Below are 27,424 nucleotides of genomic sequence, written 5' to 3' on the forward strand. Positions count from 1 at the left end.
TACCTTTTAACACACTATTTTCTTTATTAAAAAAATGCAACATTTTACATTATGTCTTTTAATACATTATATACATCTTTTGCACCATTAGTTCTGTTATTATTCAGAACACGGACTTAATAGATATTACAATCCAAACCTTTATTAGTTAGAATGATCATCTGAATTGTTTTCTGGTCATTTTCAAGTCTTAACATTAGTCTAAGGCACCCAAACTTTGAGCTATTCAGAGGAAGAGGTAATTGCTTAACACATCTAGGTTTGCTACCACGCCAATTCACTTAAAGCATTATATTGTCCAGTGTTGCGTCTGCATTTACTTGGAAAATGCCCTTTTGCGTTAGACATTGGACAGAATGAGTACTCTGAGGCCAGGTCTTTATTTGATGTTGCTCTCAATCCAGTCTTTAAAGTTATCCACACGTGTGTAAACTGTGTAGAGTTCAGGATCACATTCCCCCTGATCATAGCCAAAGCTCACCAGTCCCAGGAGTCTCCACAAGCCTCTGTTGTCCTTTTGCACCTGAGAGAACTTTGAATTATAGCTGACCTGGTTCCCAGAGTTGGCAGGGAGGACAAGGATGCCCCCAGTGTCAGACGGACATATGTTAGATGGACCATAGTCAGGTTTTTGGCTTGCACATAACATATTGTCTGTAACACTGACCGGCACACCGTTACGGGCATACTGATGCTCACACGGGACTATATCAGCAAGGTGAACCAGCCCAACCCTTGCCTTTTCCTCAAGGCCCAAACTAGAATCCTGCAATGGAGACCAGCCTGTCACAAGCCCTTGATCTGATGTAACCTCTTCCTCCTCGTTCTCTGACAGGCAGAGCGGCAAGACTTTTTCTCCAATTCTTGCCTTGTCTAATAACTTGATAACAGCAATGTCAGAGTCAAGAATATTAGGATCGTAATTTGGATGCACAGCAATGGAGCTCACCTAAGAGAGAAAGAGATTTGTAACTTTATTAGATTTCTTGAAGAGCAAAATTGGAAAATAAAACATCCAGAAGCTTACCCTGAGGTGTTGAGGACCCTTATTTTCCCTGCGGTCATTGCGATAGTGCTTCCCAACGACCACCTTGATGGTGGCTGTATCCACAGGATACATCTTTCCAAGCTCTGTCACACAGTGAGCTGCAACTACCAGACTCCTTTGGTTAACCAGAGCCCCGCTGCAGACAAGCTGCCAGTCAGAGGCCTGATTTAGGTTGCTACTTCTGTCTCCAGCATCTTTCTTCAGTGTTTCGTCCTGGTTGCTTCCCTTTGTCACCTTAGTCTCGGTCTCCTTGAGGGAGCGGCGGTATATGGCCGCCAGCCAGGGCCAGTGAGCCTCTTCTGGCCTCTCTGGGTCAAAGTTTACATGTTTCCCACAGACTGCCAAAAAGGAAGAAACAAAACGAGAGGTGAGGCTATTATCAAGGCGAAACAGGAAGATACAGAAAGAAATTATTTAAATAAAGACTGAATTAATAACTTACAGACTTTTAATGATTTTATTTCCTTTGAAGACAAATAAAAAGCAAACCAGTGCCATAGTTGGCAATGTCAAATGACAGCAATAATTTATTTTGCCTATCTGACTAATAATCTAAAAGACAGAAAAATAAAATAAGATAAATGCTTAACTACTTGTTTGACTTATTTTTCTTTCAGCTTTTCCCTTTATGGGTTGCCACAGCGAGTCATCTGTCTCCAACTAACCCTATCTTCCTCATCACTCCACTTCATGTCCTCTTTCACTTCATCTATAAAGCTCCTCTTTGGTCTTCCTCTAGGTCTCCTGCCTGGCAGTTCCAGCATCAGCATCCTTCTACCAATGTATTCACCATCTCTCCTCTGTACATGTCCTAACCAGCTCATCTAAGTACTGGTTTTACTTCTTTTTTAATCATCTGAAATTTCTTATTTATTTATTAAATACACTCCATAAACAATTGTCCTTTAATAGTATTAAGACCCCTTAAGCTTATTCAATTTTCTGATGCTACAACTGCACATTTCAATGGCTTTTGTTGGGATTTTATGTGCCATACCAGCAGATAACAGATATGAAGAATAATTGTGAATCAGAAGAATAACAATTTGAAAGGATTGCAAGTATTTGCACTTTTATGTACTTCTAAATAAAATCAAGCACAGCCTATGAACATAAATAGTACATATTTATGTAAATATGGGGGTAAAGAGATTATTTGTTTGAAAAATACAGATTTATCTGGCATTCCATTCCAAGGCCAGAGATTCTAAACATACAGCCAGCGGTTTAATGTAATGGAGTCTGTGCAAGTGTCCAAATACCTCAGACAAAAGCAGGAAGATAAATACACAGGCATTTCATACTTATTTACTTATTTAAAATGATATACCTGTTTCCTTCCACTTAACAGCTAGAGGTATGAATAATTGATTTTTTTATTACATTCTTGAATAGTGCATTTTTATAAAATGCTGCTGTTGCTCATGACAAAAAGAAGAGCAGTGCTCTAGCAGTGATAAAATGAAAATTTAATTGCAGCTTACATGAAAATCTTTTAAATAAAAGATAGTATTGTTTTAAAGTCTCTTTATATTTATTTCTTAATTCAGTATTACACATCAGTTACAGTTTTATTATCAGTTTTTTTTACTGAACTGCTTGTAGAAATAAATAAAACAAAGGCAAAAAATAGATCTGTGTTCTGTAAAATGATATGATCATATTTAAGAACAATAAAAACTTGCTTTGTGGGTCTATGTGAAAATGTTTTAAACGTTGCTTCCTTATGATCATCAAAAGACACATCGGACATACTACATAATAATTAATCTCAAATCATTCCAGTTTAAACCATCTGTAAATCAAGCATTGCATTCAATACAAATCTAATGTAGACATATTAAATCAAATGAGATTTTGTAGATTATTGCCTTCAATCCCACAACTTGTGGTTAGTTTTTTTTGCAACAGTTGAATTTACATCCATCCACTGCATTGGGCCTGGTGTTTATCTCAAGCAGTCAGTTAGCTTCATATTTCTCAGAAAAAACCATAAAGGCATATTTTAATCTTTTTTACTGCAGCAGTCTTTCATTGAGAAGATGAAAACTTAAAATCTTATCTACTTTAGATAACCCCCAGGTTAAAGACACAGAAAGATAGAATGAGGCCATGACAAAGCAAATATTTGCATGTAAGAACAAATCTCATACTAAAATGCAATAACTACAATCTTCAAGAGTATTGTAATTCATAAACCTTTGTTATTCCATTATGACTATAAAACTGATGACCAGTGTCTCTGGTGTAAAATAAACCAGTCTAAAAGGCAATGCATTCCAGTAGCTAAAGGGATATTAAAATTATTTTACAACCCTCTTTAGTAATTTTCTATTAAACAACCTACGCTGGCGCCATCTGGTGGGCAGTTGATGCTTAATCCTTTTCTAAATTTTCATCCAGAAGCATCATCAACAAAGAAAAGCCTATCAAGAGCTAAGATTAAATTATTTGCACTGTCCTGATGCACTTTAGTCCCCCATATGTATTAAAAGTGTTATAAATGACATCTCTTCATTAATGGGATGTACTGCTGTGCTTCCATGTGCTCCTTAAAAAAGTCAGCAACATGGCCTTCACTTGAAAGGCATTTTATTGTTTATATCATTCATTATGATGTAGTAGAAAGTTCATTTGGTTTGACATGTTCTATTTTGCTTGCAATATTACATTGTTACAAACTGTTACCTTCTCTCTGCAACTAATTACAAACATTTTGGTGACAAAATACCCGGTGCAATTGCACTACTACATAATTGTCTAATGAATAGTTAACTATTCAGCTATTAACCCAGTAGTGGTTTAAGAGCATACTAGTTTCTTGTGAATAATTGGTTTTAAGTCAGTGTACGAAAAGCCTTCAGTGTGAATCAGTATATTGCTTATAAATGCTTATAAATTTATAAATTCTTTATATTGGGAATATTATTGTAAAGTGGTACGAGGTTTTTACTCAAACGTGGCATTTTCTAGCCTTTTCAAGATGGCAACATTACATTTGTGTCTTGGTTTAGTTCTGTCTAGGTGTTAGCTCTGCACTTGCTCTTTAATAGACAAGCATACCATGAGAACGGAAAAAAAAAACTAAGCCACCAGCAAAATTATTTTATTTTTTAAAATTGATCTGTTTTAATAAACGTATATTGTAGAGGGGTAAAAAAAACAAGTTGTTAGTAAACAAAACCAAGTAGTAAGAAAATAGGCACCCCAACATAATTTTTCATTTTGTATCTTTAATTTCTCACCGTAATAAGTTCTGTAGTGTTATTTCAGTTAGTCCGTGCAATTCTACACATGGCCGCTAGGGGGCGCTGACGCGTTAGTGACCAAGAAAAGATTGAGCACACCAGAAGAATAAATCTTCCTGTAGAAGGTAAAAGGAGCTCAACGTGTGTGTCTCGTCTTTTTCATATCGCAGGTCAGTAAAAATGTATTTTGATGCATAAATGTGGTGTCCTTTAAGAATTAAGAGGTTGTAGACTCGAGAGTCAACTGGTGGGTCACTTTGTACAGCTTTGGATAGGACATTGTGTAGAAAACGGGACGTATTTCTGGAGGCTAACTAATGCTAATGCGAGCGAACATTGTACATAGTGTTGAGCTAGCTGAGAAACAGTTGAAGGACTAGAGATTGAGTTCATTTTGAACTTATTGTATTTTTCACTTTTGAAATGGTAAAAGACATTTTTCTGGTGTCTTTTCTTTATGGGTTATTTCAATAACACAGAAACAATGTTGTTGTCAAACTCAATGAGTAAATGGTTGCATGAAGAGACAGTATTAACGGAGCAGTTTGTAGTTTTTTTTGTGTAAGAGATAAAATACTGTAATGTTGTTAAAACAGTGGATACAGTTAAAAGCTACATTGCTTAAATATTAAAGTATATGTTGTGCAGAATAAAAATTGTAAAAGCTATTAAAATAGTTAAAAGCATGAGAAGGATAAATATTTTTTAATAAATATTTACGTCCTTTGACATTGCCTAATCCTAAACATTTATAAATAGTAAACTGTCAAGAAATTATCTAATGGCCTTTTATGATTGCAAATATATCAAAGCAGCAGTAGTGTGCATCTTCTTCTACCTCATGACCATAAGTGAAGCCCTGCTGCCCTCACCTGGTGAACATGAGACATGGCGTCCGCTCCATTTCCCTGTCTTTAAACATGTGCGCCGAGCGCTGCCAAAGTGATGATAATACTGAGAAGCACACTCATACTCAATATGGGTGTAAAGATGATGGAAGCCCTGGGATAGCTGAGGAAGCACTGGGGAACTTTTAGTGGGCCCCACAGCCTGGAGCTTCTGGTTGACTGCAGAGGAAAGGAGCCTGTGGACGATCGTCTTCCTGTGGGGCAAAATAAAAAAGAAGCTTTTTCATGCAAGTACTGAAAAAAAGAGTTTCTTTCTGATCTAAAAGTTAACCATTTTAAGTAGTGTTCTGGCAGGTCAATTACTTTTACTTCAATATATTTGTGTGAAAACATTAATGAGCATACCTGGACGGTACATGTGGTGGCAAAATTTTTTGCTTGACCAGTTCTGATACTTTGGGTTCTCGACATGCTGTGAATAATAACAATAATAATAATAATAATAATATTTTCAGAGCACGTCCGATACAAACAGTAAAATTGAATTGACATCAGGTTTTAAAAAGGTAATAGCAACTCTTTAAAAGTGTATGTAAAACCTCCCATGTTTTATATTCCCATATAAAACATGGGAATTGTAACAATGGGAATTGTTCTTTGCAGGATGAGAGTGCTCTGGAGCATTTACTACTTTTAGTCTGCTTTGGATTGTTGCCTCTTTCTTACATTCATCAGGAGAGTAAAAGAGATTTTCCCTTTTTTATCACCTGGCAAAAATCTCCAAAACATTTAGACCAAACTAAAATAAACATAAAGTACCAGTACCTCTGAGACAGAAGGGCTGCTTGCCACTCCAGGTACCATCTGGCTGACAGGTTCGCCTTTTATTCGCCGCTGAGAGCATATGAGTGGTTGCACATAAACTCCATAGTTTCTAGATCCAACCCTGGCACCACCTGGTGGTAGCCGTTGTACAAGCGGGGAAGAGGAGGACACCTCCTCTCTGCAAAAATGGAACACACTGTAGATGAGTTTAAAAACTCAGAACATTTTTTTTGTGTGTTTTTCTTTTTAAATAAAACTCTTGCCTGTTTGGCTTTGGTTGACTTCTTTGTCTTTTTCTCTTTCTTCCTTCTTTCTTTCCAACTCCTTAGTTTTTTCTAAGGAATCTTTTTCGGTTTCGTCTTTGGTAGTAAGAGATTTTTCCTTTGTTTTCCCATTTTCCCCATTTGCTCTGTACAAAGTGTACTGTGTCACATTAATTCGAGAGGGATCAATTTTCCTCACTGTCGTCGGAGATCCAGTGGTGTTATTTTCTTTCTTTGCATCCTTTGAGTTCGGAGAGTTTGTGCTGTTCTTTGTCAAATCCAGCTCAAATGTTTCCGCAGTGGTGTCACCCTCAGACACATTCGTCTTCAGTTTTGTGTCATTTGGGCCAAATTTATCTGGGTCTCTCTTTCCATTAATTTGTTCATCTTTTCGTTGCTTCTCTTCTTGCCCTTTGTCTTTTTTTGGCACTATTTCTGTGGTGTTAGCCTTCCCTTTCTCTGGCTCAGGGTCTGAACTTTCTTCCTTTTTCTCTGGTGCCTTTGGTCCCTCTGGTTCTTTTTCCTCAACTGTGTTATCCCTGCTGTCAGTGCTTTTAGGATCCACTTCAATTTTTTTGTCTTCGCTGGGCCTCTCTGATCCAGTATTTGTTTCTTCTAAATCACCTTCATCCTTACCTGTGTCGACAGTATTTTCTGGAACTGTTTTAGTGTATTTATCTTCAGTGTCCACTGATGTTGTGTTCTCTACCCAAGAGTATATATCTTCCCTGCCAGCACTTCCTTTTTCTGTTGTGTTTTGTTGAGGTATCGCTTTAGCTTTACTGTTATCTTTCTCACTCTCTATATCTACTCCCTTGCCAGTGTCTGCCTCTTGCACTTTATTTTTATCTTTTTCAGACTCAGTTAGAGTGTTATTCACTGTGGATGAAAGCAAAGGAAAAGATCTTAAGAGAGACACTTGGAACAGTTTCCCACATCCCTCAAGGTTTTTTAAGTATCATCACATTGCAACCAAAAAGGGCAAATATATATTATATGGATGTCATCTGTTAGACCAGCATGAATTGTGAAGTAGACAGAGAATGACATATATATATTTTTTCTTTAACAAATGATCAAGCTATTTCCGGTCATAACAGGAAAATCTGTCGACATGTCAATTATTAGTTCAACCCAAATCAAATTTTGACCACTAGGACTGGCATGTTGGAAAAATACTGAAATAGGTCCTCTGGTCTAGCAAAAAAAAAAAAAAGACAGTATCTTTTAAAGTACATATTTAGTGGTTCTATTTAGACAAAAAACTTTACATCACTTTAACATGTTACACTAACTGCAAAAACTGTTGATGGGAGGCTTAATGCTGGGGATAGTTTTCTTTAGTAGGGTTAGTGAAGGTGATGAATTGAAGGGGGGAAATGAAGCTAAACACAGAACAATTCTTCAAGAAAAGCCGACACAAACATTTATTAGTGAGGTTTGTGTTCTATTAGAAAAATAACCTGAACCAGCCATTGAAGTGGTTTAGAATCAAGATGAATAATGAGTTGGAATGTTCAAGTCAAAATCCAGATTCTTGCAAGAGTTGAAAAATTGTATTCACAGAAACTCTCTCCAATCTCTCTGAGCTTTGTGAAACTTTACAAAGCAGAGATGGCAAACATTTTTGTGTTGAGATATGCAAAGCTGGAGCAAACAGACACCTGCAAAGGCAGCAAAAGATGCACTAAGTATTGCTGAATTCAAATGCACTTCAGTTTTTTATTTTTACACATTTTTGGAAACCATATGTGCACTACGTCTGTCACATAAAATGCTAATAAATTACACATAATGTCATGTTACATTATGTCATGTAATAGGTATGATTACTTTTTTAGACTTCAACAAACGGTCTGTAAAACAGGCTTGAATCTGTTTGAATTTTGTCTTAATGCTGAACATCTTTTTAACTTATTTCTTCAAAGATATCTTTATAAAATAAATTGATTGATACGTAAATATTTGACCCATAGTCGGATTGTTTTTGTGTTATTTTTATGTTGTAGGAAACATAGTCTGACCTTTAGAGCAAAAAGGAGGAGTCCCACTCCAGGTGTTGTTTGGGAGGCAGGTTCTCTGGGAGATCCCAATGAGTTCATAGGGCTGGTTGCACATATACTGGAGTGCTATGAGGACATCATTTGGTCCATACACCAACAGGTGGTCACCATTTACTGGCTTGGGTGGTAAAGTACAGACTCTTTCCACTGGCACTAGAGACAAGGGAAGAAAATCAAGCTATTTTCCATGATCTACATCATCCCTCAGGCTGCGTGAAAAGGTCACAAAAACAAGAGAGTGCCACACTGACTACCCAAATCCACAACTGTTACTATTTGGAAGAAACTAAATCCCATATTTTATCTTACCACATTCAGGTGCTGTTGCACTCCAGGTGCCATCGGTCAGGCAGATGGCAGTACGAAACCCCCGCAGTTCAAAGCCCGGGTCACAGCGGTAAGTGATGCGAGAACCAGAATGTAGAAACAGGCCCTCTGTAGAACCATGTTTGGGCACTGGAGGCCTGTGGCATCCCACCACTAAGAGGAAATACAGACTTGCACAGTTTATTAATGAAAACATGCTGCTTTCATTTCCTCTTTCATAAACAAATAGTGCATGTTCACAATTATGATGTATAGAAGGCATCTTGAATGTCTCAAACTTTGTTTTATTGTATTCATAGTTGTTTAATGTTCTAAACAACTACGAAAACACAAATCAATGCAGTCACATCATTTTGGTTTTTGCCCACATGCAATGACTGACAAAAGTCAAACATATCATTTGCTTTCCACTAAGAAAGTTCCAAAGATTTTAAAGCGTACCCTGCTATCACAGGGGCTTGTTTACAATTAATTTCACCCGTCGTGGTAAAGTGTGAACAGTTCACAGCAAAACTTTCACACATGGCTTGTAAATTTGCCAGAAATAGATGCAATAAAAGAGCCGTAGTCAAACTGCTCAACTTTCCACTGTCGTAAAGTAGCATTTATGAACTGAAGTGAGACAAACTGATAAAATGGTTGTGGAACAGATAAAAAACTCAATTGTTCCTGTGTTGGATATTAGAATTGTTGTGCAGATTCTAACATTCAATTTCTACGTCCATATTAATCCTAAAAGACCTGCAACACCAAGAGTTAAGGTCACGAAGAAAGTACATTAAAACTGCAGTTCTCCGTGTCAGGTAATCTCTCAGGAAAATGTATGTGTTGATGTGAACTGCAACATCTTTGGCTTTGTGACTTGGAAAGCAATTTTATAATCTGGGCATGTTTTATTGTGGTTTCTAAATCTTTTATTATCATTAAACAGAGTTTAGCAATATGACTCAGATGCCAAAGGATCAAAACAATTTTCTATTTTGAAGATCTCATGACAAAATATTTATTTCATAATGTAAAAAGAATTAAAAAAAAATAGAATAAAAATGTATAGCACAACAGCAAACCTACCAACAAACTAAACTAACAAACCGAGGATTGATCAGAGAAGCAGCAAAGAGGCCCATAGTAACTAAAAGAGCTGAAGAGTTGAAGAACACAGTTGGGGAATCTGTTCACAAGACTATTAGTTACGGTCTTGTCTACAGAAAAATCAAGTTCCAGTCACAGTTTTCCCACATTTAAAGCCTGGTTCATTTTAGAACTGTTGTTATCAAAATGTAACGTTTTGGACTGTATGCAGTTTATGTAAAATACTACAAGCCTATCCATTATCCATTCTTCGAAATCTGCGTGTAGTTTTAGCAATGGCAGCGAACAAAGTGAACGAAGCCATTCAGTCCGTGTCGTCCAGGATTCAGAATATTGAATTAACAGCCTCCTCATTTGGATTGGCACTTCTCGTTTTGCAAAGAAGGACTGTTGTTTACAGTGCATGCAATTTCTGGTAAGCTCCTTAGCATCGAGCTGGAGCATCACAAAAGTCAGGCACAGTTTCACAAAAATAAACTCTGTTTACTAATTAGGTGGGTGTTATCACAGGAAATCACAGGGTTGTGAATAAAAATACCTGTCACACTGTACTACAGCTTTCTAACTTAAAGTCTAATTATATAAATTTTCCTTTTTATTAACATTAGATTTTTTTGAAAGAGAAAAATAGAAAAATGGGATGTGAATACTTTTGTGGTGTACGGTGTCTGTCCACAACTGAAATAATTACAACATTTATTGTTTTAATGTGTCCTCCCTTGAATCAGGAAAACTGATTAATTGGGTGGATTTCAGATTTTTGGGTAAAAACTAATTTTGGATTTCTTGAGAACTTCAGATGTTGGAGGCAGCTGCTAGGAACTCGGTCCAGACCACAAGCATTTCCCTCATGACAGTGAATCACTGGCTGACTCAGGGTAGAAACACAAGAGAAAAAAAAGCTTCAATGAATAAATAAGTTCTTGATAAGTACTGCTGTAACTAGGTGTGTCTCCTTTTAGAATTACTGAAATAGTTATTCCATCTTATTTTATTTCCTAAGGCTCAGTACAGTCCATGCCACATGAAATTAAATATTCAAGGATGGATTCTCTCAGTCAAAACCTGAACACGTTGTAAATACTGTAAACAACTATAAGCATTTTGTTTGCAGTAATAAATCCTAAACACGTACCATTTTCACACCTCTTCCCCTGTATAGCCAGCTAGACAGGCACAGTGGTAAGTGTAAGAAGTGTCCAGAATACAAGTCCCATCATGCAGGCAAGGGGATGAGCTGCAAGCTGTTGACAGGAAAATATGACACTGAGATACAGCCATAATTAAGGATTAATCACACACACATACTGTAAACGCCCGTCCATAACATATTACATCCTTCATGTTAAAAGCTGAAGTCTTTTTTAAATGCATGTGGGCATTTTACACAAAACAGCCTCAGTTTACTTTTACAACTTTTGACTTGGCTGCTAGTAATTGATGTGTGTGGGGGTGCGTGCGTGCGTGTGTGTATGCATGTTTGCTGTAGGTTTGTAAGTTTAAAAAAATAAGACATTTCTGGAAAGAAGGTTTTTTGTTTTCCCAACTGACTAATAACAGACTCAATAGCGTGACGAAGGCCTTTGCTGTAACATGTAGGTGCCAGTCGTGCAGTATTATAGGCATTTAAGAAGGCCATGGACACAGTGTGCCATGGAAACTTATTTCTTGTTTGTATCTGTTGTGGAGGCTTTAAAGAGCCTCTTTATTCATTGAGTTTAACTTCACAAATGCCCTTTTATTTATTGCATATGACACAGTTCTCATTTACAGAACTAAGACTTGGTTTTGGTGAAAATTGTTCTCTTGGGTAATAGCTAAGGCAAGGGTTGATGCAGCTGGTCACTACATTTATTCATTTAAGTGGGTGCAACACTGCTTTAATTTTCTCTTGTAGATGACCCACCTGAATTTTCTTGGAAAGTAGCGAAGAATCCATCAAAATTCTTATAACCATCAGAAACAAACAAAATGTGCAAAGTGTTGCCAGAGCTCTGGAGTGCGGCAGGTCGATTGTTCCCGCAGAATCTACCAATGACACGAGAGTTGATGCTGTCTCCATCACGTACCTCTACAAAGTCATAGCGACAGGAAGGGTGAAATTCCAGACTCAGCATCATGAACCTGTAAGCACAGAAATCAGAAGCATTGTTGCAGTCAAAAGTTCATGTAGTTCATCATGGCTATTAATATCATTTTGGGTTTTAATGATGCACTTAAACATTTTTTTTTTTTCAGAGTGGAATAATCACGATATAAAAATATATTCTCATGCTATGACTGTGTCAAACTGGTTTCACTGTGGGCATTTACATTGGTGCTCCAGCAGCAGAGAACTGATGATTCTTAAGAAACCTTTTTCCCACTCCTACTTCTCTGGAGCAACCCTACTATCACTACTAAAAATGGTTAAAGCGGAGGTCGAACATCAGATTGAAGAAATTTAAGTGGAACAGTTTCTGTCAGCAATTAGGCCCCATTTATTCCTCTGTTACGTGCTTAAGCTCAGCCTCCCAAGCCATCTAACTGCATAATTGGTTCTGCATGCAGAATCTAGCAATCAGTGCTGCCACAGAATGGTTCCTGGATTCCTGCTGCCTTTTATTCTTTTTTGGTTACAAACAACAATGATTTGTTTCTTTTTTGTTTGTTTTTAAATCCAACCTGAAAACAGCTTAAGAATCTCTGAGAGAACCATGGCACCAGAGTTTCCCTGTTTTGCTTTCATAGGCTGTCGTATCACAGAAACACTCACTGCATAATGGCAGTTTCAGAAAATATGGCAAAAGAATTTTTCTGATTACTAAGTAACCTTGATCTTATTTATCTGTGTTTGAAATACAAATTACTTACCATTATTAGATAAAATAATTTCCACTGATTGTGCAGATTGCTTTGTTTGCTTTTTTTTTGGTATGAAAACAATGATAAGGATTAAGATATTTTGATTATCCTAATAAAAGCAAGATGGCGGGTTCTGAGTAATGATTAATATAACACTTACATGTATTTACTAGCTATAACTTTGTTTACATTAAACATGAATATGGCGAGATAATCATCACTTAGCAACAAAGCCATATTCCAATCCCCAACTTTGCTTTTTCTTTTTTTTTTTTTACCATTTCTGGCACCACATTAATTGATTTCTTAATGGATAAGGCCATATTCACCACCTGATCATTCAAATAAAAATCTCTGTATGTTCTGTTACATTGCTGTATTTAGCTAAACTACTTTCAACAATATTATCTGCTTTCCTTCGAACTTATTCACCATGTACATCACTCTAATTACAATTGCCAGCTGTTGAAAGCCTGTTAAATATTTTCCTTGATGTTGCCGAAACATGTTAATTGCACATTACTTCCAAAATAAGAAATACAACTGTTAATAACTTAAACAGACCTTTAAGTGAAATTAATAGAATTATTTTCAGAACAGTGTGTGCTCTAAAAAGAGAGCCGCTTTGGGATCTTAATGTGATTTTAAGTGAATTTAATAATGTTAAGGAGAAAGTTAGATACTTTATTTACTTTGTATCAGCAAGTGATTTTGAGAACAATCAAGAAAATCAGAAAAATCTGATCATTAAGATTAAACATTTCTAGGTTTTCCATAATATCAGACAGTCACGAATGAAGGTTGTTCTGCTGCAGCTTCTACTGACTAATATGACTTGCAGTTGAGACATGTTAATTTGAATATTGTCCAATAACTTAATTTTTAACAGAAAAAAAAGTTATTGAATTTTCAGCCTGAATGTGGTCTTGCTAAATCTCTGTTCAAAAACTTGCTTGTAAAACTCTTTATGTGAAATGAGAAACAGGTACAGAAATAGAAAGTTACCATGGCACAGCGAAATAATGACTTTTCCTGAAAAATGTGGTCAGTTATGGTTTTCAAATTCTGCTATAAACTTGCCATTCCACAAAACACATTGTGCAGAAATACTTGAGCAAAGTGGAAATTTAAAGAAAGGAGGGCAGTTAGTAATGGCTATTTCAGATTGTCGATGAATATACCATTAACTTTGACCACACAAAATCTGTTTTTGTAAGTTTCAAAGTTATTGTGACAAAGTGGTCATTTTGTGAATTCTCATAACCTTTTCTAAGAAACTGCTAGGATTTTCTTTGGAAAGTACGGCTTAAATCTGTAAGCAGCAAATTAAAACAAAATGCAGAGCATCTGCATGATGGGCTGTTCACATGCAGAAACTACTTTCCATGTTTAATAGACTTAATACCAACTTTAAATATACTTTCTATCATTGAGAGTGTAACCCATTTTGTTATGTTAACCAATCCTCACAGGTTGTGAACTTGGCCTCTGGCTTGCGTGCAAGTTTGAAATTGCAGCTATTAAACTTACTTTAAATACATGTCTATTAAATTAAACTTCTATTATTAATTTAGATCCCATGAGATGCAATTAATATGGCAGTATTTCTGCCAGACTTATTAAACCATTGTGTGGGATCATACCTTATCATTAGAAGTAAATATGAGAACATAATAAAACTGCTTTCATTTTAAGTTTTCTAAAAACAGTGTCTATAGCAGAAGTTCCACAGTTTTCCACAGTTTTATAGAAACACATGAAGTCGGGTACAGCTATCTCTAGCTATGGACACTATGTATTGACATTTCATCTGAACTAATTGCCTTTCATAAAGTCTTAAAAGTATTGGTGGTAGGCCTGTTTCCAATTGTGTTTTGATGATTTCCTTCTGTTTATTTTGTTTTCTAAGTCTTGCCCTTCATTTCTGTTTGTCCTATTGTTGAAATTTAAGGTGTTGCCATATGAGTTAATTCCTTGGTATTTATTTTGTTTATACTTGTGTTCTGTTTTTTATGCCATTGGATTTTGTTCTCTTGAATCAGCAGTTTTCTTTACCACTTGTTTTTATTTTTTCTTTGAGTCTCTGTTCTGCTCATTAGTGTTAATTATTCATCTCTCAGTCTACTTGTTTGCCTTCCTTCACAGCTGCACTCAGTTTGTCATCAACCTCCTGCTTCTTGTCAGCTATCACATTCTTCATTTAAGCCTCTTTCTTTTTGTCATTCCCTGCTGGGTTCTTCTGGTTTCTCATCTCCTGTTTTGTTCCATGCTCTGCTCTTCAGTGCATTCAACTCTTAAGTCTCCTGATTATTTTGTTATTCATCATTAAAAGAACTCTGTTTTTGTAACAGTAAATCTCTGTGTTTAGGTCCTCCATGAAACTTAATAATGACACAATTACCAGTTTTAAAAACAAGTAAGAGGTGGGTTTTTTTTTTACCCTTATATTAATTAGAATGTCATTGTTTTTGATTGGTGCAAAATAAATTGTAATATTAGAACTGTGCAGAATTTCCTGGTTTCTATAAATTTATAATAAAGGCCATTTGATAGGGAAGAAAACATCCTACAAGTAAGTTTTAGATTGAGACCACACGTTAACATTGTGTATCAATGCTATACAGAGGTAACATAACTATCTATCTAACTATACAGCCGTATCAGATAGCAGACAAGGAAATGTGAAAATAACTGTTTGATGCCTTACCTGATTTCAATAGTAAACGGTTTTTCCACTTGTATGGTCCACTCACACCTTGCATTGTTGGGGTAGCTCTCAAGAACCAAATGGCCCTGCCGTTTACGGATAACTCCTCCACACTCTGAAACAAACATAAAATCAATGCTGCTTTTCTTTTCTTTTATTTTTTTATGGATGATTTGGCTCTAGCGGCCTTTATTTCACAGTAGATTGTCAAGAACGTAGGTTTAATTTATTCAGCAGACTCATGGTCCACATAGACGTAAAAAAGAATAAATATGACACACATGTATGAGAGAGGGGAGAAGACATTTGGCAAAGGTCAAGTGGCTGGGATTTGAACCCATGACAACCACATTGAGGATTGAGGACTGGGTGTTCATGAGTCTATCCACTGCTCCAATGCTACATTTTTAACTGTGGCTTAATTATTTCAAGGAATGAAAAGTTGTTCCTTTTTAAGTTTTCAAAATAATTGTAGAAGCAGAAGAGAAATAAACAACACATAAAGAGAAAAACTGAGATTGACAAACATTCTTGGGCATCTGCTTATAATCAAATCCATTCTGTGTAAGTTGTACCCCCTGGTAGAATATTTGCGTATAAAAGACTCATTGCTATATATTATGTTGTTTTATGGGGGTGCAGATTATTGACTCTGATTTGTCATTCATCTGTTTGTGGAAAAAGCCCTGGGGTTCTGGCTAAGATCCAAGATGACATAGTAGTTCCAGCTTAAGATAAATCAAAGATAAAGAAACATATGGAAGCCTCAGTTTAATTTGTCTTACAGAAACGGAGAAGCTACCAGAGAGGATTAAGAAAGCTTACTCATGCAATCTCCTCCAGACCAGCCGGGGCGACACTCAGCGCAGTATTTTCCATTAATAAAGAAGTTATCTTGGGGCCCCCACGTTCCGTTGTTACAACGCTTACAGTTCTCAAAAATGCTGCATCCTGCAACAGATGTAGAACAGGAAGCAATATTTCAGTTACGAGGGTGTTCGGCATACTATTTTTAAGGAAGCTCCTGTTAGTTGGTGTGTGTGCGTGTGTGTGTTTATACAGGAAAATGGAACTTTTTATGAGAGGAGCAAGGTAGCTGTTCTCTACCAAACCCTGTAAATGTTTCTTTTGCTTCAACGCTGTTAAACCCATTAGGCTCAACTGTCACTAAAGCAAAATACAAACACATGCTGCTGGTTCTTGAAAAGAATTTTTAGAAATGGTTTCCTTTATGGATGGATTTTCACTTAGGAGGCCAGCCTGTTCATAAAGTGTGAAAAGCCACGTACAACTTGAGGAGTGGTATGAATTTTAACAACAATAGGGCTGGCCGTTTACCAATGAAAATTTATGATTATGGCGTTGAAACACCATTTTTGTGTAAAACTGCTACGAAGGTATTTTAAATTGAAACAGCTGCTTTTTCCTCATGAAAGAGATAATGAGCAAATTCATGCTGTGAAAAAAAGATGACATTATTCCACAGGGAATAGGCATGTAGAAAACAAAAGCTTTTAAAACTCCGGTTCATGTTTAAAGGCCTCAGTTTGCACATATACATGCAGGGATTCCCCCAGAAAACTAGCTAAGCCTGCTGGTTGGGTCGCTACGTCATTTCACTAGCGGCCCACCATGATGTTGTGCTAATTAATGTTAAAAGTCAAAAAGAAATTTTAAAGTTTGACTGCTGCTTTTATGCTATTGGAAGACATCATTGACCATACTGAAACAACAACTGGGTTTATAAAGGAAAACACAAAAAATACAATAAAAGAAAAAATTGCACTTCAGTTAACTCCATATTAGTGATCAGTGGCAGTTAAAGCAGCAAATGGAAATTGGTTCTAGAGATCGGAAATTAGGAGAAAAATAAACAAATTCAACAGTAATTCAGTCTCTCAGTCATCTTGGGCAACAGGTCACAACATCTATAAAGCTAATGTTAAACTAAGGGTTGTGTCCATATGTGTCTGCATTTACAGTGGCATTACCTGGATGGATGATACAGGGGTCGCACTCGTTGATTGCATTGCGGCAGCAGGGCACAGCATAGCCAACCTGAGTACCCTGGAGGGGACACTTACAGCGGATAACGTCGTACTCACAGCAGCCTCTGCACATAACGCTCCACTCTGGACCTGGGCAGTGGTTGTACAAGTACCTGTAATCTGAACAGCATGACACATACAGGTTAGAAATACATGCAGGAAAGAAAAAAAAGATTAAAGTGAACCAGACATGGAGAATACATGCCCAGTAACATGACTACTCTTGTGAAAAAGTGGTTCGTTGTGGGCTATGGATTAATTTGTCTCTGCTGCTGGGCTTCTCTGCCCCTTAATTTCACTTTGATTTCAAGAGCCTTTCTAGGCGAATAAAAGAGCCCTCTGCAGCTTACCCCCTCTGTGTGTTACTTCATCAAAAAGAATGGAAAAGTAAACACAATGGAAAACAGATTCAAGTGATTACTCTCTGCATGAATGCAAGTACAAAGACAGTCCTGTGTTTGTAAATTCTTAACCCAATAAATGTTATGTTTGATTAGATCTGAAATCAGTCAAAGATGTTTGAGTCTGAGTTTCCATATTATGTAACAGTGTATTTAAAAGCTAAAACAGACAAGTGAAATGCTCTTGTGGCAGATGAGCAGGGGCTGCACTTCAAACTTGGCACAGTAACAGGGCAACATATTGTACGTCCCTGCGGTCCCACAAACATAATGACTTCTTTGCTCTTAGCCATGGATTTGCAAAAACCACAACAACATGCTAGCTCTGTCTTTCCTCGATGTGAAGTTTCGGCTCCACAGATACAAGCAAAGAAGTGGACTCACGAAGGCAAGAAATAGTGATAAATCTCTCAAAGGATCACGATCAACTGGAGAAAAACACAGATGCCTTGGAATGTTGTGAATCCACCCTATTGCTTCCACAGTAATGATATCATAAATTGCGTCTCAGTTCAGTTCCACAGAACTGTAGCCCACTCAAGTATTTTGTCCAGAAACATGCATCGACATATTGCTGACAGTAAATCCTGTAATGATATTGAAATGATTTCCCTACAGGTTTTCTGAGGACAGCTATTGGGTTTCACAGTGTAGTTAAAGTTCTTGACTATATATCCTTTCCTGTTCAAAACCAAGGTCATTGTGTGTTTTCTTTTAGGTTGATATGGCATCAACCTCAGAAAGCACACACACATAGAAGGACAATCAGTCATGCCATCAACTAGGGTACAGCTTCATAACAGTCAGATTTTGTAGGAATTTATGTAAATTCCCATGTCATGAGGCTTACTTGAAATGCAAAGCAGCTCATCTTAATTTCCTTTGTCCCCTCTGGACTAAAAGAGGAAGCTCACACTTTCTGTTCAGTCATTTTTGTGGATTTTTGCTGATCAAACATTAGAGCCACAAACATCCACAGCATGTTACTAGACAGCATGTCTAAAGGGATGTGTGCCGACTGCTGAGAAAAGACATGGCGCAAAAGGAGGATTATACAAGCCCAGCATCACGCCCAGCTCTTCACATGCTGATGCTTTGTTAGGACCCCTTGGAGCCACATTGGAATTTGAAGGGTACACTTTACGCCTTGTTTCCCCACAGCTTTGTTTATGTTCAGAACTTGGACTAGAACCCCCACCATAGCGACCAAAGCAAAAAAAACACACACAAAAAAAACACTGGATGTACTCCCTATTTAGTTCAAAACAATTTTGTAAAGTGGGGTTGTGTAACATCATTATCATTAATAGTTTTCTTACCTGAAGCAGAAAGATGCCATATCTAAAGCTATTTAAAACAACTTACTGAAGGGTTTGTATGTGCAAGATGTAATAATACAATTTAAAGATATACTTTCTTTTTATGTTAACTATAAATATTTCTATTAACAGAAGTTAAATAACCTGTTTTTGATTGCCTTTTATTCTTAATGTGTGCAGTCTTTATAATGTCAGGCTTACCATATGTAGAAAATGGTTGTCTATGTTCCAGGGCAGAGTTGCTCTACAAAGAGGATATCTGAACATCTTAATAGTTTAATTTACTTTAACACAAGACTCCCATTACTAAAGGAGGAAGGCCACATTAATGTAAAAATAACCTTTATGACCTTCACTCGCTTGGATTATATGTGTGTGTTATTCTTGAGTGTGTCAAGTTTTTTTGACGTAAGGTGTTTTGAATATGTTTCTTAGTGATTTTATCTGATCATATGACTGGTTATTTGCTCATTTGCTTAAACAATTTTGATGGTGATTATTACCTGTAAGATTGAATGTATAATGGTTTACTGCGGAACTGAGGCCTTTTATTCCAGGTATATATAGGTATAGTTCTTTTTTTTTATTATCCCTTCACACTCAAACTGCTGATGAGGTAATGAGTTTTATTCCATGGTTGTAAGTATTTTCTGTTTGCTTTGTTTGAAATTCTTAAATTTTATGCAAACTCATAGCAAGACATCTTTACACATCAAGTATTGGGGCTGTTACTGATTATAGCTTGAAAGAATTGCACTTCAAAACATTTTTGCTGCCCCTTTAAGTACAGAATGAAAAGAAAGCTTGTTACACTCAATTACTATCTAAATTAGGATTTTTTAGTTAGTAAAGTTTACTATACAGTTTATTAACAATCCTCTTAAATTCTGTTTTGTACATAAAGTGGAAATAGGAAAAAAATATGGATAATTTTTTACAGACAAAATAACAAAGAATTCCAAAAATGGCCCGGTGTTATATTCCCACAATAGCACAGAAATATGTGGGAATAAAGCACAAGTGAAATTCTCAACATGCAAGATGTTGCAATGTTGTAAAGATTTTTCAGGCCAAACTATTGTGTTCTCTTATTATTTACAAGGTAGTTTGGTCTCTAAATCCAACCCCTCTTTCCTTGCCATGAAAGAGTCAAAGGACTTCATGAGAAGGTCTGGTTGAGAATAAACCTTAAACAAAAACAGACAAAAACTCAAAGAACAAAATCAGACTCTATAATGAGTTATTTTTGTACTTTACAAACTGCATCGGTGGATAATTCATCACAGACAGTTTGGCTTCAAACCATGATGAGCTTTGGTGATATATTTATAATCCCCCATCTACCTCAAAGAAATGTGGCTTCTAATTGCAGTCTTCTCTCACTCATTACTGTTTCACTTACCACAAACACTGTGTCATTTAAAAAAAGAGATGTTGAATAGAATTACTGAACTTAAAAACAAAACACTTAGCATTAGTTTAATTGTATAAATGAAGTTGAAAACTGTTTTTGTATTGGTTTAAACATTATCCTAGCAAATTAAGAATTAGACATCTAAGAAGTGGGAGACCAAAACTCTCAGTAAATGTGCTTTTATTTAGCTTGTCCTCACTGTTACCTTGTGAAGATTTTTTTTCAACAAGACATAAACGGTGTTTGAAAAGAAGTGATGGCTACTGCATTGTGATTTAGGAAGTGCTGACATCAGCACCTCCCCCCATTATGTAGGTTGTGTGCCTCTGGACTGCAGGACATGGTCTGGAGGGGCCATGAAACTTGATTTAATGGACATAAACATGAAAGAGTCAAAGGACTTCATGAGAAGGTCTGGCATTGTGATTACACAGACCACCGATGCATGTTTTTGTTGGTGTAGAGATTGTAAAAGAAGACCCCCAGTTTGCATTGGAATGCAACAGAACAATTAATATTCATTCCTAAAGAAATGCCTTTCCAGTTTCCATTATTCCTTGTGCCTTACTCAGAGTATTATATTAACTCAGGAAATAGTGCCTTCAGAGTTTATAAATTCTGGACTGTATTCATTTTTTTTCCTGAAATCCAGTTTTGTTGTTAAGGCTGCAATGTTTTGCTCCAAAGCACGATTATGAAAGTTCTCCCCAGAGTTGGACACATGCTGGAATGCATCTTTATTTTCTTGAACTCCCTCTGCTCTTTCTTTGATGCGCATTTGCAGGGAGTAAAACACTCTTTCTTACTGTTGAAATTTGTCCCTCTAATGAAAGAGATTGCCATCCTGTAAAATATTGCGGTTGTTCACTCAATTGAACACCTGCAGGTTGCTGCTGACTGAACTGGTAAAATGTCATGTGCATTTTTATGGAGGTTTTGGAAGGTTAAAACAGGTGTGAAATCGTCTGTACACAGCTGTTGACCTGCAAACAACTATTACACTTCTACTGCTACATCACTGATGTTTTTTAGGTTCACTTCTCAAAAGCATTTAAAATGATTTCAGACACTGTAATAAAAAGAAAAAAGAAAAAGTATGAACAAATTATTTTGATGTGCACAACACCCCATAATTTACCTCAAAACTGTGATTTTACCATTTGCCCCCAGCTAATATGAATTTAAAGACAAACTAAAGGTGTTGACAGTCAGCAGAGAGATACCCTAACTATAAAGAAATCGCTTTTTATTAAAAGTTAAAAAAACATCTCTGTCTTATGGTATGCGTTGTAATATGATTGTAGGCGAGTGAAAACAAGATGTAAACACTGAGGAATAAAACATTATTAAAGATCAGGTCAGTTTTCTTTTTTTCACAGTACGTTTTCTTGCTAAGTGTGCACATTTTTGTGGGGGATGTTCATCTCCTCTTATGTAAGACGTATCTGCTTGTTCCATTCCAGACACAGAGCTTCTAAATGCACAGTTAAGCAGTCATGGCATGAGTCCATCTAAAAAAAGGTTTTTGACATCTAGTTAAAAGCATAAAATACTGGGATTTTGGCAAAGCTGGCCAAAGTATAATGTACACAGTTCTCCAGTTAGGACCTCCAGGCCAGCAGGGGGCCCTGAAGACTGTTTGACTTGTCACAAAGATATAAGCCACATGCACCAGATAAATTAAGAATCTAAGATTTCTAAATATTAAATTTTAAAGATTTAGAAAAATAATAAAAAATCTAGACTGTACTAGATGTAACATGAAAATTTCATATTTTGATTGTTATGGGAGTAAATATTTATCATGCAAATAATTCTCAATAAATAACAGTTTTCAGGTTACTAGTGAGCAACAAATTAAACTTGACCAAGCCTATCTTGACATAGCCCTGCTCTGCATATGTGAACTTGAGCTACTCAAAGCTTACATACAAGCCCATCCCTTTTTCCATACTATTTTTAGCTAAACTGAACAGCCACATTACACTTGGAAAAATACAGTTTCCACCACATCCTCTTGGAGGTGATAATGCCTAAGGTTTCTCAGTGTCAACACACAATGTGAAAGGAAGAAAGAACTGTAAAAAAGTGACTTTAAAGTCATTTATGTATACTTGCAAGATATCTTCTTCCCACAGTGTAGTCCTTTAAAAAAATGTAATTGTGAACTTTCTCCTGTGACCTCAGAGTGCAGGGACTTGTCCTGTAACTGGCTCGGCAAATCCCTGCTGAAGTTGGTCTCAGTGGCCTTGGAGAAGACACTTCACCCACCTTGATAGGCAAACAATTTGGTGGCACTGATTAGATGTTGGTCTACCCAGTGCAGCTGTGGCTACAGTGAAGCTTAACATGAGTGTGTGTATAGAAGGGTAAAATGCTTTGGAGGCAAAACAAATGCAGGCCAATTACCATTGTTTTTTTTTTTTTGTTTGTTTGTTTTTGTTTCTTCTGCTTATCATCCAAGTCATTGTTTTCTTTAGCTGCTGTGTCTTTGGTACCACCTTCTGTCTAAATATATTATTGTTCCTGCTATAGTAGGTTGCTGGCATGGGCAAAAATATGGATTGCACAAAGACGTTTGCAAAGAGTTCTAATTAACCATAATGGACAGGAAATGGAGACTGAAATCAAATTCTGCTTTGTCCTATGCAATCTTGAAATGTCTATGGAGTTTAGGCAGCTGTCTCAGTATGGATCCAGATTCAACAGGTAAAAATTCCCATGACTCTTGTGAACATCTGCTCGGACTCGTTGCAGTAGTGGTCCTTTGACCTTCTGAACCACTGCCAAAAAACACTTTAAAGTCAGTGGTCGTTTTGTATTTTAGGATGCACTTAAATATAAACCTATGATTATACAAAACATTTCAAATGTGTTACAGATGATGAACTTGACCTCATGACTGAGTTATGGATCCCACATCTGCACGAAATGAGTGAAGCAAATCTATTTTCTACACAGCACCTCTTTTGAAAGTGAGATAAGTATAAAACCCAAATGTGGAGCCTGTTTTCCTCACATATAATTTCCCAGGAGAATCTTCTCTTTCTCCAGTTTAGACTAGCATCCAGGTGTTGTGTTCAGAGCCAAACTGGACTCTAAATTGACATGAAAAAACTTTGAAATGTGAACGGTTTGGGATTTGACAATGAAGACTACTCTTGAAGTGAAAACTAATGTTGCCCTCCAAAGTATGGAGCACATAAATAGCTGCTGTTAGTTGTGGGCAAAAACTAACTTAATACCACATCATTAGCAGCATAAGACACACTTTGAGAAGCCGCTATACAAGCCTGATGTCATTTTATTGACTAATTGTGGCACATCTGCAAGCTAATAAATTGCTGTTCATTTTTCTGTCTGTGTTTTGACCATGTAGTGGATACAGCAAACATGTGTCAACAATCACTTGAAAAGACTATTCTCGCAGTGAAGTTCTGTAGTGGTAGAATCTTGCTGTGGGTATGAGCTTCTTCATCAAGGACAAGAAAATCCTTGAAGAAAACCTGCTAGAAGCAGGCAATAGAGGCTGAGATCACAGTTCACCAGAAGGACAATTACCCTTAACATTTAGTCAGAGCTATAATGGCATAGACCAGAAGGAAATGCACATACAAACTTTACACAGGACAATCTACAATGCAGAGAATTTAATGAAGAGACCCTATATTATACCTTCCTCCGTAGTCAGAAATGTTATGGAACCTTAATATTGATTAAGGTCTTAACCACAGAGTGAGCAATGAGCAATTATGTTATATAACATAACTAGTGGGCATTGTTTCTACCTGTGGTAGTTGTCTTCTTTATATATTTTGAATTTACAAACCTGTTTCCACAGTTTGACATTGCTAGTGTCATAGCACAATGAATGCATTTTAGAATACTATGTTAAATTTAGACTGTTGCATGATAATGCTTTTGAATTTATTTATAGCCTTTGAGCGCAACCATGCATGTGTTATCTTTCACACAAGATCTATTGTTTCAAAGTACATTTTAAATTAATCAAAAAAAAATAATCTAACTTCTCAGAGTTTCAAACAACTTACTAACATCAGTTCATCTGATGTTAGTTATAACCGAACTTCTTGCCCAGAAAAACAAGAAGTTCAGTTATATTTTTGTTTTGCCATAGTTCAGTGGCAATTTTCTTTGGAGGAATTTTCCTGCTATAAATGACAACTGGCAGTATTTATATGCAACTAAGTAAATACTTTCCCCCCTGACAAAATAAATCTTATTTCACACTGATGTATTTTGGAAAAATAACTTTTTTACAGCAGCTGTGAGAGGAAGCACAGTGTAGGTTTGCGTTGTAAAGGAGCATACAATTTCTTTTTCTTACTGCCCACAACAGCTGTCTGGTATGTTGAGGTCAGAGTGATTTAGTTATCATCCAAAAGGGGAAAATCCCAGGGCAGCACTGTGGTCACTGTGTGTCTGAAGATACCTCGAGAGCAAGGATTTGATTGGCCAGTCCATGTACGTTGTCTTGAGTAGGTTCCTTAGACTGGAAACCACCAACAGAATTAAATGTCTGTCCACCTTATTCGTCTCTGTGGGTAAACAGTGTGATGGAATGCTTATATAAGTTAAAGTGTCTGGTTTTAAGCTTTAGATTATAAGGCTGATATGAAACTTGAGTTTGTTAAAATAAGTTGCCTTGTTATTTACCGTAGATCATGCAGCTACACTTCTTAATTTAGTCTGTCTCTGTTTAAGTATGCATTTGAAAGCAATTTTTCAGTTAAATAGAATAGATATAAAAAGGCAGACCAGCCTTTTTTCTTGATATCTTAACGGACTACATGGTTTCTATTTTAGGTCAGTAGGGATTATTAACACCAGGAAAACAAAGGATTTAAAAAATCTTTTACTTTCTAAAAATTCAGAAATTTAAAAATGTAAACAATTTGGGAATGCCCAGAAAACAAAGTCATGGCTTCAAAAACTCCAGATAGGTAATTTACAATAACTGGGTTAGACGGAGACACATGCTTGGCTGTACTTTAATCCAACACCTCACACATTGTGTTTTCGTGACAGCATGGTAGAAATCTAAGCAATAGAATTAAATGCTGGTATTAACACCATGTGAATGTCCTAATATTATGCGGTACAGGATGGAAACTGCAAGTGCTGAAAGACCAGACAGGGAGGAAAAGGCCATTGTTTTAGCAGTAGCATAAAAAAGCCCAATTACAGTTCATAAATACACTCAAAGACAAAGACCTTAACGTTTGGATACATGTTTTGTCGCCGATATAAACATAAAAATAAAGTTTTTTCTTGAGAATTTTTTTTACCAACAGTACACTTGGCAAAAAAACAAAGCTCTGATCTCAGGTCCGTAGAAGAGGCATGGACAGAGCTAAAAAGGTTGGGTTTTTTTGTATGTGTACATAGATGTTTTATATATACCGGTATATAAATATACGGTATATGTATTTCAATTTATATAAATAAAATGAGAAATTCTCTGTCACTGTTTTTTTTACGTAACATCTAGACATAATGTTGATCTTGACTGAGCTAAACCAGAAAAAAGAATTTCTGTGTGGGCTTTAACTAAACACACCTCTGCTTGTCAGAACAACAAGGGAGAGAGAACAGGGGATACCAAATAGGAAGTCTTAAGCACATCAAAAAGCCAAAGAGGGACACCAAAACATGACCAAACTGTCATAAATGCAAGCAGAAACAAATGTGTAAACAGCCCCCAAAGAGAGGATATTTTTCTCTCTCCTTTTAAGAGGAAATCTTCTTCATGTTGTGCAATAGAAGTTCTATCATCAGCTGATTATGAAACGAGACATGCAGTAAGTGATTCAGCTGACAACAGCATAAGTATCTGCCAAAGGGAACTGCTTCTTTCCAGCCATATGCCACAGTCGCCAATATTACTTAATTGTACATATGGGTTTTTAATGAAACTGAAGCATCCTAAGAGGAATCAGACCAAAGGGCAGAGATTCAGTCGGGAGTCTTAGACACAGTTTATGGTACACAGATTAGAAAGAGTTACTGACTCAAATGTGAGTCATGTCTTCCAGTGGTTCAAGTGGTCACGGTAAGCAGGGAGAGACAATCCTGCTCACAGCATGCTTGAGCATTTAAAGAGGGGAGTCTGAGACAATGGGGAACATGTGCCAAGATTCAACAGGCTTATTTGGACTCCGAGTGCCTAAATTCACCTCGAGGAATGTATGACGGCATCCGACTTTTGCTTTGTTGCAGATTTTTTCAAAACAAAAACATTTCCACTCATTCTCTCAAAAGCAGCTGAAAAGATGAACATCACAGAGTAATTATCTTCAACTAGACTTCACAGGCATATTGTTGTTTCATGATAAAGGATGTAAGACAAGAACTTGCACTGACTTGTATTTTTATTCACTAAAACAACAATAAAATAGACGTCACATCCCCCTGATTCTTCTGCTACAGAGTGCTTGGACTGACAAGAGGAGAGGGAAAGGCAAGAGCACAGATGCTGGGGTAATGAGAAAAGACAAACTCTGAGATTGGAAGAGGGAGACAAACAAGTGCAGTGAAGGTAAATCATAGCACAGCTCTTACCGTAAGGCCATGCTGTCCCCAAGGGCAAAGAGATGAAAATAAGGGAGACAGAGAGGAGCCAGCCCTCTCTTCTGGACATAAAGGTGTTGGTCAGTCGGATTGTCCGAATGTTCCCATGGGTTTGCCCCAGCTGTTGTTCCTGTCCCGCAGACAGCATGCTGCAGTCTGTGCCTCTGTTTACTTTCTGAACTCAGCTGACATTACTCTCTCTTTGCCTTTCATTCCTTCCCTCCCCCTCCTTTTTATTTTCCTCTTTCTTGCCCAGTGTCTTTCCCCCTCAGTTTCTCCCTCTCTTACAGCTCCTGGGGTTCAAGTTACAGCCCAGCCTTGCAAAGGAGTTCCACTGGCAGTGGTCTCCCAGAAAAAAAAAGAAGGAAAAACTCCCCTTGCCTCAC

The 27,424-nt window shown here is 36.8% G+C and overlaps 1 protein-coding gene across 1 annotated transcript; it reads right to left on the bottom strand.

Annotated features, from left to right (window-relative positions):
• On the bottom strand, positions 1–27,377 carry pamr1b (peptidase domain containing associated with muscle regeneration 1b). Its single transcript, XM_032549817.1, is given in 15 exon segments — positions 1–949; positions 1,028–1,386; positions 5,169–5,398; positions 5,550–5,616; positions 5,970–6,033; positions 6,035–6,147; positions 6,233–7,111; positions 8,257–8,448; positions 8,605–8,775; positions 10,857–10,958; positions 11,621–11,838; positions 15,266–15,380; positions 16,091–16,216; positions 17,257–17,433; positions 27,030–27,377. Coding segments are annotated over 15 exon segments (3,540 nt in total). The 5' UTR covers positions 27,187–27,377; the 3' UTR covers positions 1–379.
• Positions 27,378–27,424: the final 47 nt, after the last annotated feature.

The sequence above is a fragment of the Xiphophorus hellerii genome, chromosome 2, assembly GCF_003331165.1.
Source record: "Xiphophorus hellerii strain 12219 chromosome 2, Xiphophorus_hellerii-4.1, whole genome shotgun sequence".
Lineage (NCBI taxonomy): Eukaryota > Metazoa > Chordata > Actinopteri > Cyprinodontiformes > Poeciliidae > Xiphophorus > Xiphophorus hellerii.